Source organism: Eumetopias jubatus, unplaced genomic scaffold (assembly GCF_037043125.1).
Source record: "Eumetopias jubatus isolate StellerSeaLion01/CBP00866 unplaced genomic scaffold, mEumJub1_p1.0 scaffold_8, whole genome shotgun sequence".
Taxonomy (NCBI): domain Eukaryota; kingdom Metazoa; phylum Chordata; class Mammalia; order Carnivora; family Otariidae; genus Eumetopias; species Eumetopias jubatus.
The window spans coordinates 136,725,376-136,743,403 of NW_028274814.1; the positions used below are offsets into that span (position 1 = coordinate 136,725,376).

General features: G+C 56.5%; 1 protein-coding gene across 1 annotated transcript in view; it reads left to right on the forward strand.

Annotated features, from left to right (window-relative positions):
* Positions 1-18,028, forward strand: part of MPPED1 (metallophosphoesterase domain containing 1) — a 63,538-nt gene that overhangs the window by 31,706 nt on the left and 13,804 nt on the right. Inside the window, exon 3 of the mRNA XM_028115311.1 lies at positions 4,937-5,162. Coding sequence (XP_027971112.1) covers positions 4,937-5,162 — 226 coding nt within the window. The remainder of the gene's footprint in view (positions 1-4,936; positions 5,163-18,028) is intronic.

An 18,028-nucleotide genomic window follows, 5' to 3' on the forward strand; every position in this document is an offset into this window, starting at 1 on the left:
GTTTCCTCCTTTGTCCCCTCTGTGATGTGGACTGGAACCTCCGTGTGTCACTTCTGGGACTGAACTCACGACTGAGTCTTGTTCATCAAGGTGTCCCTGATGGTGTCTCTCTAGGGTCCGGAACAGGACTCATGCTCCATCCGAGCTTGTGGACAGCTGACCAGGGTGGGGGTGGTATGACAGCGGGGCCCAGCCTCCGGGAAAAAAGCAAGTTTCTGGCTTGACGGGCTTTGGGGACAGGCTGACTGGATTACTTGCTTCTGAGGGGCCGATGAGGGGAGGTGGGTAAGAAAAAGCATTAGGACCCATCTCTCCCCTCTGTTAGCTTCACCCACCTGCAGAACACTCCCTCTCCTGGGGTTCAGGACCTTCTGGCACTTTGTCAGGCAGGTGCTCCCGCCCCTGCAGGCCAGCCCTCTTCCCTGCGGACGGGAAGGACAGAGGCAACAGCATTAATTCCCTCTGTGTGCTGAAGAGTTTGTGTTCATCTCATCTATTTTACCCATACAGCCGCTTCCAGTTAATGAGTCACTGAGGTCCCCAAACACTCCCCACCTTCACAGCCTAGATAGAGGCGGGGGAGGCAGAAGCCAAGCAAGAAAGCCTGTGCTGACTGGTCAGTGGGCATTTTATCCACAGTCAGGTTGGTAAGAGCTGCAGGGTCATGGGAGCACCTGGAGGCTAAGGCAGCCTTAGGCAGTAACAACAGAGGTAGCAGTCCTAGAATAGAGGAGGGGACTTCTCTACACCATTCCACGATGGTCAGGCCATTCCAGAGCTTTAGTTCTGGCTCCCCCACTCCCACCTGGGTGAGAGCAGGTCCGATTGGAGAAGATTCAGAGATGGACGTTCAGGGTTGTGGGGGAGGGACATGGGTCTGAAAACATGACCTGCTGGGGCAGTTGGAGAAAAATTTGGAGGAAAGGTGAGAGCACCCAGGGGTCGGGGGTTGGCTGGTATAAAGAAGACAGGCAGAGTTATCTCAGGATGGGTGGGTGGGCTGATAAATGTATTCATCCATCTCTCACCATCCGTCTGTTCGTCCGTAATCTGTCCATCTCTGTCCATCCATCCTCCATCCCTCCACCCACCCACACACTCACTGGGAGGCAGTGGGCTTGAAGGTTTGGGGTGCCAGTTCTGGATGAGTTTGATGAGGCCAAGCCCCAAGGTCTGTCAAGTGTCCAGTGCCATCTGCAGTTATCACTTTATTCGTGACTTGTGTAAACTTAGGCAACCTCTCTGAGCCTTGCTTTCCCAGACGGAAAATGGGGATAGTTACACTTCAGTGTCTGTGACGGTCGTACACAGCTGGAGAGTTGCCAGGTCCAGGTGGCCAGACACATACGTCTGTGGCTAGACCTCGAGCTCAGAGGGGCGTGGTGCTGGACCACTGATGTGTGTGCCAGTGGACGTGCCCCCTGCCTCCAAGCCGTGGCACCCACTCTGCAGGGAGAGCCCAGACAGTATTTGAGGGTATCAGGCAGCAAGTTGCGGCTCCTGTCCCCACCTGGCTTTGTATACAGGAGCCTTGACCCCCCATCCACTCTTCCCTGGGAGGGAGGAAGCCTCGGTTCCCTCCTCTGGGGAGGGGGGAGGAACAGGGGAGAGCTGACAGCTTCGTGCTCACTCCCCAGTCCCCGGTAGTCCAGAGCTACAGAAATAAATGAAACTGTACAGTTGGAGTCATTTGCTAATTAGTTTAAGTAACACCCCCAGTCGGAGACAGGACATAAATACACGAGCAGGGCTCCCGCAGCCGGGGCGGTGCTCAGAGTGGGATGGATGGGAGACTTGAAGTCGAAACGTAGAGTCAGATCTGCAAGGCGGTGGGCAGAGGCCACCGCTCGTCCTCCGATTGCCGTGTGGGAAGGGGCTCAGCGAGAGCCCCCGGCTGACTCCGTGGCCTGGCGGCCTTGAAGGAGTTGGAGTCGCTGACCCAGGGATGTGGGATCACCTGGACCCATGTCCAGTGACCCCTCCCCTGCTCACCGCTTTGTGGGACCTGGACAGATTCCTGACCCGAGAGCCTCATTTTCCCCAGCTGCACAGTGTATCTCAGAAAGTTCCTTGCGGATTGCAGGGGCCAGGCTTTACCGAGGGTGGCTGGCCCGACGATGGGGTCCAGGAGATGGTGGTCTTCTCTGGGGTGTCCTCCACGACCCTCCCCCAGATGCTCAGGCCCCCGCAGACCTCCTCCCTCCCCGCGGGCAGCCGGAGCAGGGCCACCGAGGGGTTCTCTGCTCCATGTCACCCTGTGTTGCTGTCGGCGGCTTCATTTGCCAGATTTTTGCTGGGACCTGCCAGGGATGGGACGAGCGAAGCAAACACATCGGGTCTTGCGCCCCTGCAGCTCTCCGGCTCGGCTTGGGGAGCAAACAGATACTCTGCACCCCTCAGCTGGGCCCAGCAGGGTGGGCTGTGTTGCAAGTAGGAGGGTGGGCACAGTGGGGAGGCAGAGGGCCTGGAGAGCACCCCCCCCCACCTGACTGGCAGCACCGAGGGGCAGGGGCCTGCCAGGAGTGGGCAGTTCCTCAAAATGAGTGACGTGGGCGGGGTGTGTGTAGTAGGGACAGGTGGGGACTGGGGCAGACGGACATTGGCTTCCGGTCTAACGGAGGCACAGATACTCAGCACTTGACTGGGCCAGGAGCATGAAATTTAAAATTGATTGATTGATTTTTAGAAAACAAAGAATGGCATTTTATTGGGACTTTTTTGCATTTTTTATGTTGGCAACCAGATTCAAATAGAAAAGTTGTGCCAAACGAAATGTGCCTCTGGGCACGTCTGGCCTGCAAACGGAGTCCCGGGGAAGCTGACACTGTGAATACCAAGTGCTGCTTGTCTCTCTTCAGTGTCTTCCGAAACCCCGGAGCGGTTTGGAGGGGTGGGTGTTCTTCTTCCTGCTTTATAGGTGGGGAAACCAAGGCACACAGCTGGTGAGTGGCAGAGCTGGGTCTGGGACCCAGGCCATAGAGCCTGTCGTTGTCTCGGGGCTCCCAGAGTAGATAAACGCCAAGGAGGAGAAAACCCTCTTTTCTCAAACTTATGAAGGACTCTGGGGCGGCGGGAGAGGCAGTGATGAGCAAGATTATGGTTTTCTGCCAGTTTTTGGGCAAACTTCTGTCTTGCTCCCTTCCCTGCTCCGTGGCCAGGCTGGGACTCAGGTGACCCTCAGGCAGCAGTTTGCCATGGCCACAGAGCTCAAGACCAGACAGGATGTGTCGGTCCTGGTCTCAGGGGTGAGGCAGGGGTGTGAAGAAATAAGATTCTAACTACGTTCTGGACTCTTCTGTTCCCTTGCAATTAGAACATGATAGTTGTAGTTACAGTGCCCCAAACATCGTTGTATTATTGTTTATCATTCTCATGATTGATTGTTTGCCACAAGGCTCGCCCTGCCCCTTCCCGGAGCTCACACAGGGCTGGGAAAAGCACACTGCTTCCTAGAACGCCTATCGGGAGCCGAGTCTGACCACACGTCTGTCCCATCCAATCCGATATTGTGGGCGTCAGTTCTCAGTGAGGCAAACGGTCCTTAGAAGTTGGGCCATTTCTGGAATTGGGTTCCTGACAGAGCACTCACAGGGCAGAGGATACAGAGTTTCACGAAGGCCCTGCTCTTCCTGAGGAGTGGGGGCAGAGAGGTCCTTAGCTCCCAGGAAGGGGCATTCCCCAGGCACACCCTCCGTGGTCAGGGGAAACTGAAGCTCAGAGAGGTTGAGTGACTTGCTCATTTGAGAGGTGACAGAGCTGGGATTGGACCTGAAGCCAGCGGGCTCCCGAACTGAGCACTGCAGCTGTGTGTGCTCTTGTGGGGGTCATGGCCACCCGGGGTCAGAGAAGAAGCGCTGTGAGGGGTGGATCTCCAGCAGCCAGGCGGTCTCTTGCTCTTCCTTCTCCATTTGCTGGGAGCCAGGAGGTTGAGGCCCCTTGGGAGGGTTCCCCGACATGTCACCAGGCCCCCCCGCCCCCAGACAGAAGGCTGGAGGGTCCAGGAGAAGGACTTGGGCCTCCAGGTTGGCTCACCTTCAGCATGACATTTTCATCCAAATCGGGGCCCACAGGTACTATCATGACTTTTTCTCCAGGCCCGGGGAGCCCAGCAACTAAGGCAGGTGGGCGATGGGGAGGCAGAGACCCGAGCCTGGGGTCAGGCTGGTTTCTGGGGGGCAGTGGGGGCCAAGGGTGGGGGTGGTGGTTTACTGAGTCCGAGGGGCCGTGGTAGTGGGAGGGGGAGCGGCTGTGCCGGAACCCGGCCCACAGCCATGTCAGGTGGGAGGCAGCACCCACACCTGCTCAGGGCATCTGCAAGGTGGGGTCCCAGAGGAAGAAAGGGCAGGAAGTAAGGTGTGGAAGAATGGCCCGGGGCTCTGCACAGAGCCAAGCTGGAAGGACCTGTTACTGGTTCAGCGTATGGTCTGCATAGACAGCTTTGTTTGGATTGCATTTGGCTTGGACAGTCAGGGTTGGCCCTTCCCTGAGTGTGGGGTCTCCAGAGGTTTCACACAGGCTCTGCAAGGAACTTGCGCTTCCTGGTGGAGGGTGGTGGCTCCCGAGTCAGGCCCCCCCGTGGTGAGTGGCCTGGGACAGCGAGGCTGGGGGGCCAGGCCTGGAGGTCCGGGGTGGGGTCTCCTTTCAGGGGAAAAGTGGCTCAGACAGAGGAACCCGAGGCGGGTAAGTCCTGAGGATGAGGCCAGGGGCCCTCCTGCTGGTCTGGGTCTGGTGGCTTGTCACCTACCTGCCACCGGAGCACAGGGGATGGGGCCACCTGCCGTTGCCTCTGATCCCAGGGCATGGATGGGGGACCGAGCAGCGGGGGCTGCTCCGCTGGGGATCCCGGTGCCTCTTGCCCGCCGCCCTCCCCCGCCTGGGGGGGTGGCTCTCAGCAGGCCAACAGCGGTGTCCTGCGTGTCTCTGTCCACCCCTGCAGGTAGCCTGCCCTACGAGTACAAGATCGTCATTGCCGGCAACCATGAGCTGACCTTTGACCAGGAGTTCATGGCTGACCTCATCAAGCAAGACTTTTACTACTTCCCGTCTGTGTCGAAGCTGAAGCCAGAGAACTATGAGAACGTGCAGTCCCTGCTGACCAACTGTATCTACCTGCAGGACTCGGAGGTCACTGTGCGGGGCTTCCGGATCTACGGCTCGCCATGGTGAGTGCGCCCTGGGTGCCTTCCCGACCTCGGGAGGGGCGCTGGGGGAGCTGGGGCTGAAGGTGCAGAGGGAAGTGGGGCTCGGGGAAGCACCAGGGAGCTCCAGATCTCAGCTCTTCCCACACCCCTGTGTGGCCCCCGGCAGGCCCCCATATCTAACTGGCAAGTAGTTCTATCAGCTGTGTTCTCTGTGCTGTTTGTCTCACATACAGACGGGTACTGTTATTATCCCCAGTTTCCAGGTGAGCAAACTGAGGCACAGAGAGCTTGAGGATCTTGCCAAATGTCATGCAGCTTGGAAGGGGCAAACCTGGGGTTAAACCCAGGCACTCTGGTTCCAGAACCCCTGCTTTCAACCATTATTGTGTATACTAGGAATCTCCCCATTGCCCATGTCCCCTGACACACACCAGAGTTGCATGGGTGAGGGGTGACGAGTGATCAGCCAGGCGGGGGAAAGGCAGTTGTAATTTTCATGGAAGGCCGAAGACCTAGTTTACTGTGTCAGGGATGGCAGTTGTTTCCATCATGAGTACATATCAAGCTCTTACTCTCTGTTGGGTGCACAGAATAGTCAGGCCTCATCCCTGGCTCAGTGGGGATCATGGTGAGAAAGAGTCATGACTCTTCTGTGTGATGGTCAGTGTGTCCATCAGAGCCCTGGTGAGGATGATGCAGATGATGATGGGGATGATGGTTGTGATGGCCATTGTAGTGGTGATGATGGGGATGATGATGGTGGTGGTGATGATGGTGGTGGTGATGATGATGGTTGTTGTGATGGTGATGGTGGTGATGATGGTGCTGATGGTGATGATTATGGTGGTGATGGTGGTGGTGGTGATGATGATGGTGATGATGGTGGTAGTTGTGATGGTGATGGTGGTGGAGGTGGTAATGATGATGATGATGGTGATTATGATGGTGATGATGGTGGAGGTGGTGATGATGATGGTGATGATGATTGTGGTGATGGTGATGATGATGGTTATGATGATGGTAGTGATGGTGGTGATGGTGATGATGACGGTGATGATGGTGGTGATGGTGGTGATGATGGTGATGATGATGATGGTGATGGTGATGATGGTGGAGGTGGTGATGATGATGGTGATAATGATGGTAGTTGTGATGGTGATGGTGGTGGGCAGCAAATCATTCTTGAGCAAATTCAGTAAGCCGGTCCCTGTGCTAAAGTCTCCATAAGCATTGTTTCTAATTCTTACTCAGCCCTGAGCAGACTGATTTATTGTCCCCATTCTGTAGGTGGACAGGCCAAGTGGCCCTTAGCGGGCCTAGAGCTGGCAATAGCCACAGGGTGCCAAGTGCTGGCAGGGTGAGGAGGGTACCATACACAGTGGGGAGAGATCACATGTCCTTGAAAGTGTGGCGTGATCCCAGAAGGCTCCTTGGAGGAGGTGAGGTGACCTGAGCTGTGAAGGAGGAGAAGGGCATTCACAGCTATGGAGGGGTAACGGCCTGAAGCTGCACCATCAGAACAGTACATGCAGGGAGGCTGAGGGATGATTTGGGGGCACACGGGACTGTATGGGTGCAGGGACTTTGGGGGAGAGATGTTACCAACACAGCGTGTCTGGGAAAACCCTGGCCTGCCTGGTGGATGCCATGTGGTGACACCTGGTGGCCAGAGGCTGCTGGCAGGTTTAGGACCTGGTTCCATCTTGCCAAGGCCTCCTCATGGGGCAGAGGGAAGATGTGGGCTGTCCCACTGCCCCTGAGCAACAGGAGGTGCCTGCTGCCATCTCTCTGGTCCTCATCGTGTCCGGGGTCTTGATGATCAAGGACCAGGGGGGCGCTTGAGGACATGAGGAGCTTGGTGCCAAGGCCAGGAGTGGAGAGGAGGCCGTTGAATCTGCCTGGCAGGCCACTGGAGCCCAGATTTGGAGAAGGAGTCTGGCTGAACATGCTGGAAGGACTGGAGCGTGAGATGCAAGAGGGAAGTCGGGAGGGTCAAGGGGGAGGCCTTCAGGTACCAGACCAGGCAGCCTGGACTGCATCTCCTTGCCCAGTATTTTGAACACCCCTTTACCCCTCCACGTCCACATACATACACAACGCTTTAAAAAAATATTCTATTCTGTAGGAGGTAGTGTGGTTTTAGAACCAAACTGCTTGGGCTCAAATCTTGGCCTCAACTTTTATGAGCTGTGTGACCCTGGGCAAGTCACTTAACCTCTCTGTGCCCCAGTTTCCTTCCCTGCAAAATGGAAGTGACAGTGCACGTCCTGCAGAGGGTGGTTGTGAAGGTGTCAGGAGGGTTTAGCTGGGCCTGGTGCCTGTACCAACAAGCTCTCCATGAACGGAGACCCCATTGCTGTAATTTACTGCAGAGGCCAGCCTTCCAACACCGCCTTGTCCAGAACCCAATATGTGGGCTGGAGGACAAGCAAGGGGTGGGGACTGGCAGGTGTCACTCAGTGTCCTCCCCCTTCCCCCAGAGCAGCTGTGTGCACCCCTATGGCTGGGGGCTGAGCAACTCCTTTGACAGCCTGCTCTCAGGCTCATGGGTGTGTGGAGGGCCAGGGTGTTGGGCCAGCCCTGTTGCCCCTCTGCCAGCTAGAGGCCATGTGCTGGTGCTCCCGAGGCCTGAGTGAGGTCCAGCTGCCCTGTGCTTGGGCCACCAATGGCTACTGACTTTGGCTTTTGGGGTTTCCAGCCTGGACAGTTCTAGACCCTTTAGTTCCAGAATTTTCCTGGGGCCTTACTGCTTTCTCCTTGACCCCCTTACCTGTCATCCTGGCTGGCTGGGTGCACACCCACTGCCTGATGCCATGTGGAGCCCAGTACTGAGTGCGGGAGTGAGAGGCTCAGGCCAGAGAAGGGACCCCAGGAGGCCTTGGTGAGATCCAGGAGGGCTCCCTGTCGGAGGGGGGATTTGAACTGTGGTTTCTGCAAGTGGAGAGGGCAGGAGAGGAGCCATATTTCTGAGTCCCATTCTGTGCCAGTCTCCCCCAGACTCTTCTGGATGCGGTTTGGGCAGCCGTTGATGCCGAGGGCTAAGTGGTACCTTGTCTGTGCTCCCCATGCAGGCCATGGGCTGGTGTTTCAGCAGCTGCCCTGGTTTCCCTCGGGCCCCATCAGGGGCTGGGAGCAGGTGGTGGGTGTCACAGCAACAACCATGGCCAGCGGCTGGTTGGTAAGGGAAGGGCTGTTCAAACTGGGACAGTATGAATATGTAGCTGTGTGACGTTGGGCAAGTGCCTTAGCCTCTCTGGTCCCTCTGTAGAGTGAGGAGATGATACTACCACATTACAGGCAGTTGTGAAATCTGTGTGGGCCCATCCAGATGAAGGCCTGGCCCAGAGCAAGGCCCTGGAGGTTGGTTGTAATTACTATCACTGGGAGCTCCTGGGGTGGCGGCCGGGATGAGGTTAGCTCTACTCCAGCTGATACCTCAGCAGCCCCCAAGGCCGGGCCAGGACTCTATCCCATTTCACAGAAGGGCAAGTAGAGGCGCAGGTGGGCTGTGGCTTGCCCAGGGCCACATAATGACTGGTTGTCTGGACTCCTAATCTGGGCTCTTCCTGCTCCAGCATAGAAGCCAGTGTCCTTGTATGAACACGTACTCCGTTCCGGGCCCAGAACAATGGGCTCTGTATGGGTTCCTTGGTTCTCCAAAAAGCCTTCTGATGCCCCTAGGCCTTACTGGCCCCGTGAGGATATTGAGGCCAGTGGATCCAGTCAGTGTTTTCGTGGTCACCTGTTAATTGCTTTGTTCCTTTGTCAAGGCTGTATTGAATGCCACACACTAATCTCGGCCCTGGGGACATGCTGTGAACCAGACAGGTGCAGCTTCGGCCTTCACGGGGTTCGTGTCCTCGTAGGAGACACATCAGCCACCAAATCCTTGATTCTATAAGGGCCAGGAGGAGAGGGGCTGGGAGCTGGGGTCAGGGAAGGCTTCCCCTGGGAGAGGGGCTGCGGCTGAGGGGACACAAGCAGCTATGCAGCGTGGGGGGTTGGGGAAGGGTGTGACAGGCCGAGGGAACAGCTCAGGCAAGGACCAGGAGGCTGGCAGGGCCGTGGGCATTCTGGAGGTCGATGCTCAGCTCTCGGTCACAGGTCCCTCTGCCTGTCACCCTGTGTCATCAACCGGTTGGGACCCCGCACAGCACAGCTGAGGTCCAAAAGGGACATAGCGCTCATATGTGCAGGCTGTCAGTCCAGTGCTCGCTCCCTGGGCCCAGACACACCAGGGGCGTCCCCAGGCTCTGACTCTCACTCCATGTCTGACCTGGTGAGTCACGCATCTCTGAGCCTCGGTGTCCCAAATGCACAAGGGGACACTGCCCCGCCAGGCTCCTCTGTGCTGTTCCCAGGTGACACTGCCCCTGGGGGGGTGTTCACAGCTGTAGCACCTCCTGGTCCTGCTGCTGATTCTGCCTGGTACAGGGGTTGTGCACCCCCCAACTGTCTGCCAAGGCTCAGCCCCTTGGCACCGACCACCTGGACATATGGCGGCTCATTAGGAGGGTAGCCTGGCCAAGATGGTGGTGATGATTACTAAGTTCAGATGTTCGGGTTTCCCTTTCTTTTCCTTGCTCTCCACACATTGACTAACACGGAGAATACAGGAGATGTTCTCTCCAGCTTTAGAAGTGTAATTATACCAGTGGGGGGACGGGGATTGAATAAAGCTCTAGCCATAAGCGTCCAAATAGAAACGGTGTCTGGAGCATGTGGGCAGGGCTGACCCAGGTTGAGGGGGAGACCTGTTCAATGTGACCCTAGCTGGCAGAGCAGGGGCACAGAAGACAGTGACAAAAGGCAGGCTCTCATCAGTGCGGGAAGACTGTCCCACAGGCAGGAGCCCAGAAGAGAGGTGATGTGACCTTACTGAGTGGTGAGCTGCCCGTCACAAGGGGTGTGCAAGCACAGACCCACTGTGTTTGGGCCTGGTATCCTCCTAACCCCTCCCCGCTTAGAGGGCCCCAGTTTCTCTGCCTGTGCTGATGATTCCCCTTCAGAAGGATGCGCCGGCATGCTCTCGGGGGCACAGGTGGGGGGTCGGGGAGAGTCCTTTCGGTGCTACACTAGGGGTGGGGGCATTGTGACCAGGCTGGCCTCGACATGGAGGACTGTCCGGAATAAGCAAGGAAGGGAAAACAAAGCAAACTCGTGGTCACCACAATTGGCTTTTCTTCTAAGTGGTGCCACCGGGAGATGCTCCACTTGGGAGAGAGAATCCTTCCAAATTTTCCTTGGGCCACGCATTCCAAAGGCCACAAGGCCGTCCTGTGCCCGGTCCCCTGCAGCGCTCTGGAGACCCAGACATGGATCAGGCCTGGCTCTGCCGTCCAGGAGCTCAGGATGAGGGTGGTGGTGGTTGGGGGGTCCGTAATGGCTGACACCCCGCGCTGACCCAGCCTTGGCCCAGGGCAGTCCCCGGCCCCATGCTTGCATGCCTGTCCCCCACAGTCCTTGCCGTGCCCCCGCGCCCGTGCCCCCCCCCCCCCCCGTGACAGGGTGCCTTACCAACCCCATCCTGCAGCAGTCAATGAGGCAGAGAGAATAATCTGTAGTATGAGTGTGTCCCGTGCAATCTTCGGGACTTACTTACCCTAAGAAATTCTTTGTTGTTCAGCTGAAGTTCACAGTGAACAGGATGCGCATTGCATCTGCTTTTTACACTCAATATTATATTTTCAAGATTCTTCCTGCACATGTCAGCATGGGCAGGTGTAATTGGGGCTTTTCTCACCGCTACGTAGGATTTCATCTTATGAATATACCGCAACGTATTCATCCATTTTCTGTAAACCCAGCCACCCTGGCTTTGGGGCTGTTACCAGTACTACTGCTGTGGACAGTCTCGAACACGTCTCTTGGGGTACAGAGATCCGTGCTCCTGAACGGACGCACGTGACACGCTCACACCCACACACCCACTAGGAGTGGAGGGGGCAGGTCACGGGCTGTGCGGTTCTTTAGGGGAACTGCTAAACCGTTGGTCAGAGCGGTTATGCCGATTTCTTTCCCCATCCAGCGGTCCCTCGCCTTGCGTCCTTGCCAGCGCTTGGTATTGTAGGGCTTTTAAATTACGTCCGTTCTGCTTGCTGGCCTCCCCGTGTGGCTTGCATTCCCCTGATGGCCAGGGAGGCCAAGCATCTTTTGCCGGCCACTTGGATGTCTTCTTTTGTGAATTGCCCACGTCTTTTGCCCATTTAATAAGAAAAAAATGGGTGTCTGTCTTTTTCTTATTGGTTCGTAGAGATCCTTTGTGTATTTCGAATGGGAGCCCTTTGTCCGTTGTAATGTGACAAGTGGCTTTTCATCCTCCGTGACTCTCTCTCTCAGTGGTGACTTCAGATGGCCAGAAGTTCTTAATGTGGGGGTAGTCCAACATATTCGTGGTTTTCTTTGTGGTAAGTGTTTTTTGGGTTCTGTTTAAGAAATCTCCCGTCCCCTGGAGTTGTGAAGATATTTCCATGTTGTCTTCTGGAAGCTTTGCTATTTAGCCTTTGATGCGTGGGGGTTGGACCCGCCAGCAGGGAGTGCATCGACAGTGAGCAGAAGGGGTCCCATCTTGGGTGTCTCCACGTGGATGCCTGCTTGGCCCAGCACTGAGCGGAGACAGTCTGTCTCCATGCAGGGCATGCCCTGCACTAGCCACTTCCACCTCGCGCCTGGGCTCTGTGTCTGGGCCTCTCCCCTCCTTGGGTCCACTTAGCTCCGGACTGTGCGGTCTTCATGACTCTAGCAGGAGCTTTCTGTCGAGCCTCTTTTCCTACTAGAACGTTGGAGGCTCCACGAGAACAGGAACCTGACTCTGTTTTTGTGGTCTTCACTCCAGTGCTAGGACCGCGCCTGGCTCATCAGAATCGATCGTTTTTGGATGGTTGGATGGATGGACAAGTGACAGATGCCAGGCTGTGGGAACTCAGTTAACATTCAGGCCTGGTCTGGCGTGGTGTTCCTGTGTCTTTCTGGGACCTTCCTCCAGGAGTGCCCCCAAGCTCCTCGCCTCCGGGGTCCTTTCTCCTCCTCCTCCTCGGTGCCGGTCCCTCCAGAGCAGAGCCTGACCCTGCCACCTCCCTGCTTACGCTGCTTGCCCCTCACCCCCAGGCTGAAGGCCTGCCCCCCGTCTCCGGACCCCGTGCCCTCCCCAACACCAGCAGAGGCTCCGTCACTGCGGGCCTCCGGTCCCGAGTCTCGTGGGGGGCGGTGTGTTTGTGATGCCGCCCCCAGGGCACTGTGACTTTCTAGTCACAGGAAAGCCACGTCTGGTCCCCTCAGGAACAGACTCGGCACTGAGCCTTGGGCAGAGCAGCTTAGAGGAAGGGGTGGGAACCAGCCACGGAGGAAGAGGAAGAGCTCAGCTGTCACAGAATCTTAAGTGTTGGAAAAAAATTCTGTATACATGCTGTATTCATTTATGGGTTTTGGATACATTTTTTTGTTCTCATTTAACTGAAAACGGCCTTGATTTAAAAAAAAAAAAAAAACAGGAGTGCGGGAGGGAGTGAAATTGGCATGCAGCTCGTCCATCTGGTCTAATTACTTCTGGTATTTTGAAAGAAGGAATATAAACCTGCTGAGACATTAAACTTTGAGAAGAGGCTGCCGGCCGTTGCCGGGCGTCTGGGCGCGGATCCTGGTGCTCAGCTTGGAGGCCTGGCGCTGCCTGCAGGCAGGAGTGCGGGGGTGCCCTGCCCCTCTCGCAGGGAGCCCGGGGCCTCGGGGACCAGTTCTCTTTAAACGCCAGGGCTGGGTAAGGCCCCGCTCGACACTCCTGCTGGTGGGCGGGGCCCAGCCTGGTGATCTTGGGTCAGAATCTTGGCTTTCTGTGAAATGACGGGAGGGATAACCCCCCCCACCCCGTAGGGCTGCTCTTAGGATTCTAGGGGGTCGTGTGCGTAAATTGCTTGGCACACAGGAGACGTTCAGCACACAGTGGTCCCACTCACCGTCTAACCCTCTGCAGCTCGCTGCCTGGATTGCCGAGAGCAGGGGTTGGGGGGGTGAGATCAGGGTGTTCTGCACAGCCAGGGGTTGCCCACCGATCCGCCCCGGGGACGGGGTATGGGCAGGGGTTGAGCCTTCCATGTCCTTCGTTCCCTTCCCTGTGTGCACAGGGCAGCCCCGCTGGGTGGGGTGGGGGCACGCAAGGAGCTGCCTGGGAGTTTTAAGGCTGGGACCCGCGGGAGCCAGGCTCTGCTTGCCGGTGGGACAGTCATTATAGGAACTGTGCCCAGGCTGTCCCCGAGGCCCCGTGCTCCCGTCGCTTATAATCTTCTAGACCCTTGTCCCCACTGGACAGCTGAGGAGCCTGGGACCCAAGAAGTGAAGGGACTTGCTTAGGGTCCCCCACTGCTTGAGGGCTGGGCTAGGCCTGGGTGGCCGGACGGAGGGCACCTCTCACCTGAACTGGGTACAGAGAGATGCTAAAAGGTTTCTTTTTAAAACTTCATCAAATAGGTCTTTTGGAGAAAACAGACTAGAGGCGAATAGAGTGAAACCCTGGCTTCTTCCTGGCCACGCAGAGGCTCTCGCCAGGACGTGGCCGAGGTCCTGGGACCCTGGCCAGGCCCGAGTCCTGTGGCAGCCCGGCACCCGCTGTGCTCGGCTGCGGTCAGAGGCTGCTGGGGCCACAGGGACGCCGGCCCTGCTCGATACAGCCCCCCGGCTTCAGGCACCCCCCCCCCCCCAGGAATCCTGGCTTGGTGCAGCTCCAGCCACTCACCCAGAATCCTTTGCTCTTTCTCTTAAGAAAAAACTTTTATTCTTTCGAAAAACGTTTATTTTTCAGTCTCCCTCCAATGCTTGTCCACGGTGTTCGGGGCGCTGGACGTTTGGATTGCACGCTCAGGTTCTGTGAAGCTCTGTCTGGGGCCGTCCTGGGCAGCCCCTCAGACAGGATTGTGCCCGCCTCCGACTGTGGGTGCACACAACCGTGGACGGTTTGCTTTCATTTCTTGGGCTTCGCGGACCCACGCGGAGGCCGGAGGTCAGGGGCATCTTCCTCCGTCTGGTGCAGCATCCTGCTGCCCTGTGGTCAGTGGGCCGCCTTTTCTGGCCCATTCTCCGCTTGTCTCCAGAAGCCCTCTGGGGGCCCGGCTTTACAGAGGGTGGGTCGCAGGCCCCGCTCCCTCCCCTTGACCGCCTGAGGCTCCCTGCTGCTTACTTCAGGGCCACGAAGACCCACGTGTCCTGGGTCACAGGCTGCCAGTCCTGCGCCTCTAAAGCTGTGTCTATTACTGTTCCTCATTCGTTTCTAGGTGGTTTTAGTGCGAGGCTGTGGCCTTCCTCTTCCTCCTTCAGGCCAGAGGGGTAGGCTTTCCCTCCTCTTCTGTAGCCGAGACTCTGAGACCCCCTCGGTCCGCAAGCTCCCCGGGAGCTGTTGCAGAATCGTCCTGTTCAACTTGCCGAGCAACGGGGCAGACAGGATTGCTTTCATCCCACTTTATGGACGGGAAAGGTGAGGCTTAGGTCGAGGAACTGGCCCGAGATCTCAGCCCTAGCAGAGCAGCGCAGGGGTCCAGCCCAAGTGGGTGGACTTGGTCAGCTTCGGGGCGGCCTCAGGGGCCACCGCTTTCCCGCCGGCCCCTGGCCCTGTCCCTCGGGCGGCCCCTGTGGGCTGCAGAGCCCAGACGGGGCTCCCCGGATCCCTGGCCCTGGCAGTGGCGAGTTCTCCCTGAGCTCTGAGTCCTGTTCTGGGAAATCAGACTCGGATTCTCCCCTCGCAGGGCTGTGCAAGGGTGAGTCGAGGGGGGCACGCAGAGCCGTTGGCTGGGGCACCAGGGACCTTGGTGGTATTGCCCCCCCTTCCCCTGTCTTGAGCCCAGATGGGGTCAGGAATGGCCTGGGTTCAGTGGAAGCCATGGAGCCAACCTGCCTCTGGGGCTGGCCGCACACCCCACCTGAGCCTGCCGCCTCCCTCGGGCGTGACAGTGACCGGAGGGCGGGAGCCACCTGGCACAGCCCAGCCTGTCCCCAAGGGACCCGGCTTGGCCACCACCAAGGGTGCCGCTGCTGCTCACACCCCCTCTCCTTCCTCCCTGGATTCTGAGAGTTGTCAGCCCCACACGCCACACGCAGCTGACGAATTTTGATGTCGGGAAGAAATTCCTCACGGTTCCTGGCCCTACGCTGTGCTGTCTCTGCACACACACCACACACATGCACACAACTACACACACACCACACACATGCACGCAACCACACACATCATGCACACAACTACACACACACAAGCACATACCACACACACCCATGCAACCACACACACACACACACCACACATGCACACAATTACACACACACATGCACCCAACTACACACACACCACACACATGCACGCAACTACACACACACACTACACATATGCACGCAACTACACACACACCACACACGCACGCAACCACACACACACACACCACACACATGCAGGCAACTAAACACACACCACACACATGCACGCAACTACACACACACCACACAATGCACGCAACTACACACACGACACACATGCACGCAACTACACACACACACCACACACGCACGCAACTACACACAACCACACACACATGCAACTACACACACACCACACACGCACGCAACGACACACACACACCACACACACCCATGCAACTACACACCACACACGCACGCAACTACACACACACACCACGCACACGCACGCAACTACACACACACCACACAATGCACGCAACTACACACACGACACACATGCACGCAACTACACACACACACCACACACGCACGCAACTACACACAACCACACACACATGCAACTACACACACACCACACACGCACGCAACGACACACACACACCACACACACTCACGCAACTACACACGCACACCACACACACGCACACCACACATGCACGCAACTACACCCCACACACATGCACACTATACACACACACACCACACACATAAACACTACACACACACCACACCCATGCATGCAACTACACACACACCACACACATGCACGCAACTACACACACACCACACACATGCACGCAACTACCCACACCACACACATGCATACAGTTACACACACACCACGCACATGCACGCAACTACACACACACACCACACATGCACAAAACTACACACACCCCATACACACGCACACTCCACACACACACAAGCACACATCACACACATGCACACAACTACACACACACCACACACATGCACACTACACACCACACACATGCACGCAACTACACACACACACACATGCATGCAACTACACACACATCACACTACACACACATGCACACAACTATACACACATGCACACGACGCACACAAGCACACACCACACACATGCACACTACATACACACACCACACACATGCACACTACACACCACACACATGCACACTACACACCACACACATGCACGCAACTACACACACACCACACACACGCACACTACACACACGCACACACACCACACATGCATACAACCACACACACATGCACACAACTATACACACACATTACACACATGCACACTACACACATGCACACACCAGACACATGCACACTACACACACATCCATCCCCACATAACTACACACCCACCACACACATGCACACAACTACACACACATACACCCATCCACCCCCACATAACTACACACACGCACACACCCACATACACCACCCCCACACTGCACACACACACACAACTACACACACGCACTCGTACACATATACCACCACATACCACACACACACCACACATGCACACAACTACACAACACACAAACCCCTCCACCCCATGCAACTACACACACACGTGCACACACACACCACACACATGCACACAACTACACACACACTGCACACATGCAACTACACACACACGCACACACCACACACATGCACGCAGCTACACACACGCACACACACCCATCCACCCCCACATAACTACACACAGGCACACACCCACATACACCAGCCCCACATTGTACACACACAAACTACACATACGCACACGTACACATATACCACCACATACCACACACACCACATATACACAAAACTACACAACACACACACACACCCCTATGCAACTATACACATATACATGCACACACGCACATACACCACTCCACACTGCACACACACACCCGCAGCTACACACGCAATCCCCACACCACACCCCCCCACATACAGGCACACACATGCAGCTACACACATGCACAAATGTACACCCACAACCCCCACACTGCACACTACACACATGTACACACACAGCCACAGACTCACATGCCTATTCACACAACCCCCATATCATACACACGCACACACATATCTACACGCATGCCACACGCACACATCTACACACACCACACACGCACACACACACCTACACGCACACACACCTACCACACGCGCACACACACCTACACACGCGCACGCACACACATCTACACGCACACCACACATGCACACACACCTACACGCACACCACACACGCACACACACCTACATGCACACACGCACGCACACACACGCACACCTACATGCACACACACACCACACACGCGCACACACACGCACACCTACATGCACACACACATCTACACGCACACAGGCAGACTACACACACACACCACACATGCACACACACACACGCACACCACACACGCACACACATCCACTCTTCTTTCTCTCTCACATGGACTCTCTCCTTTGCCCCTTCCCTGTCCTTATCTTTCTTGATTTCACGTTGTTGTTATCTTCTTTACAGAGGGCCCCTCAACACATATGCACACTATTCTACATGAGATTAATGTTTGAAACGAATTGTCTGCCTTCTCCCTTCTGCGCGGTCCCAGCGAAACAAAAGATGAATG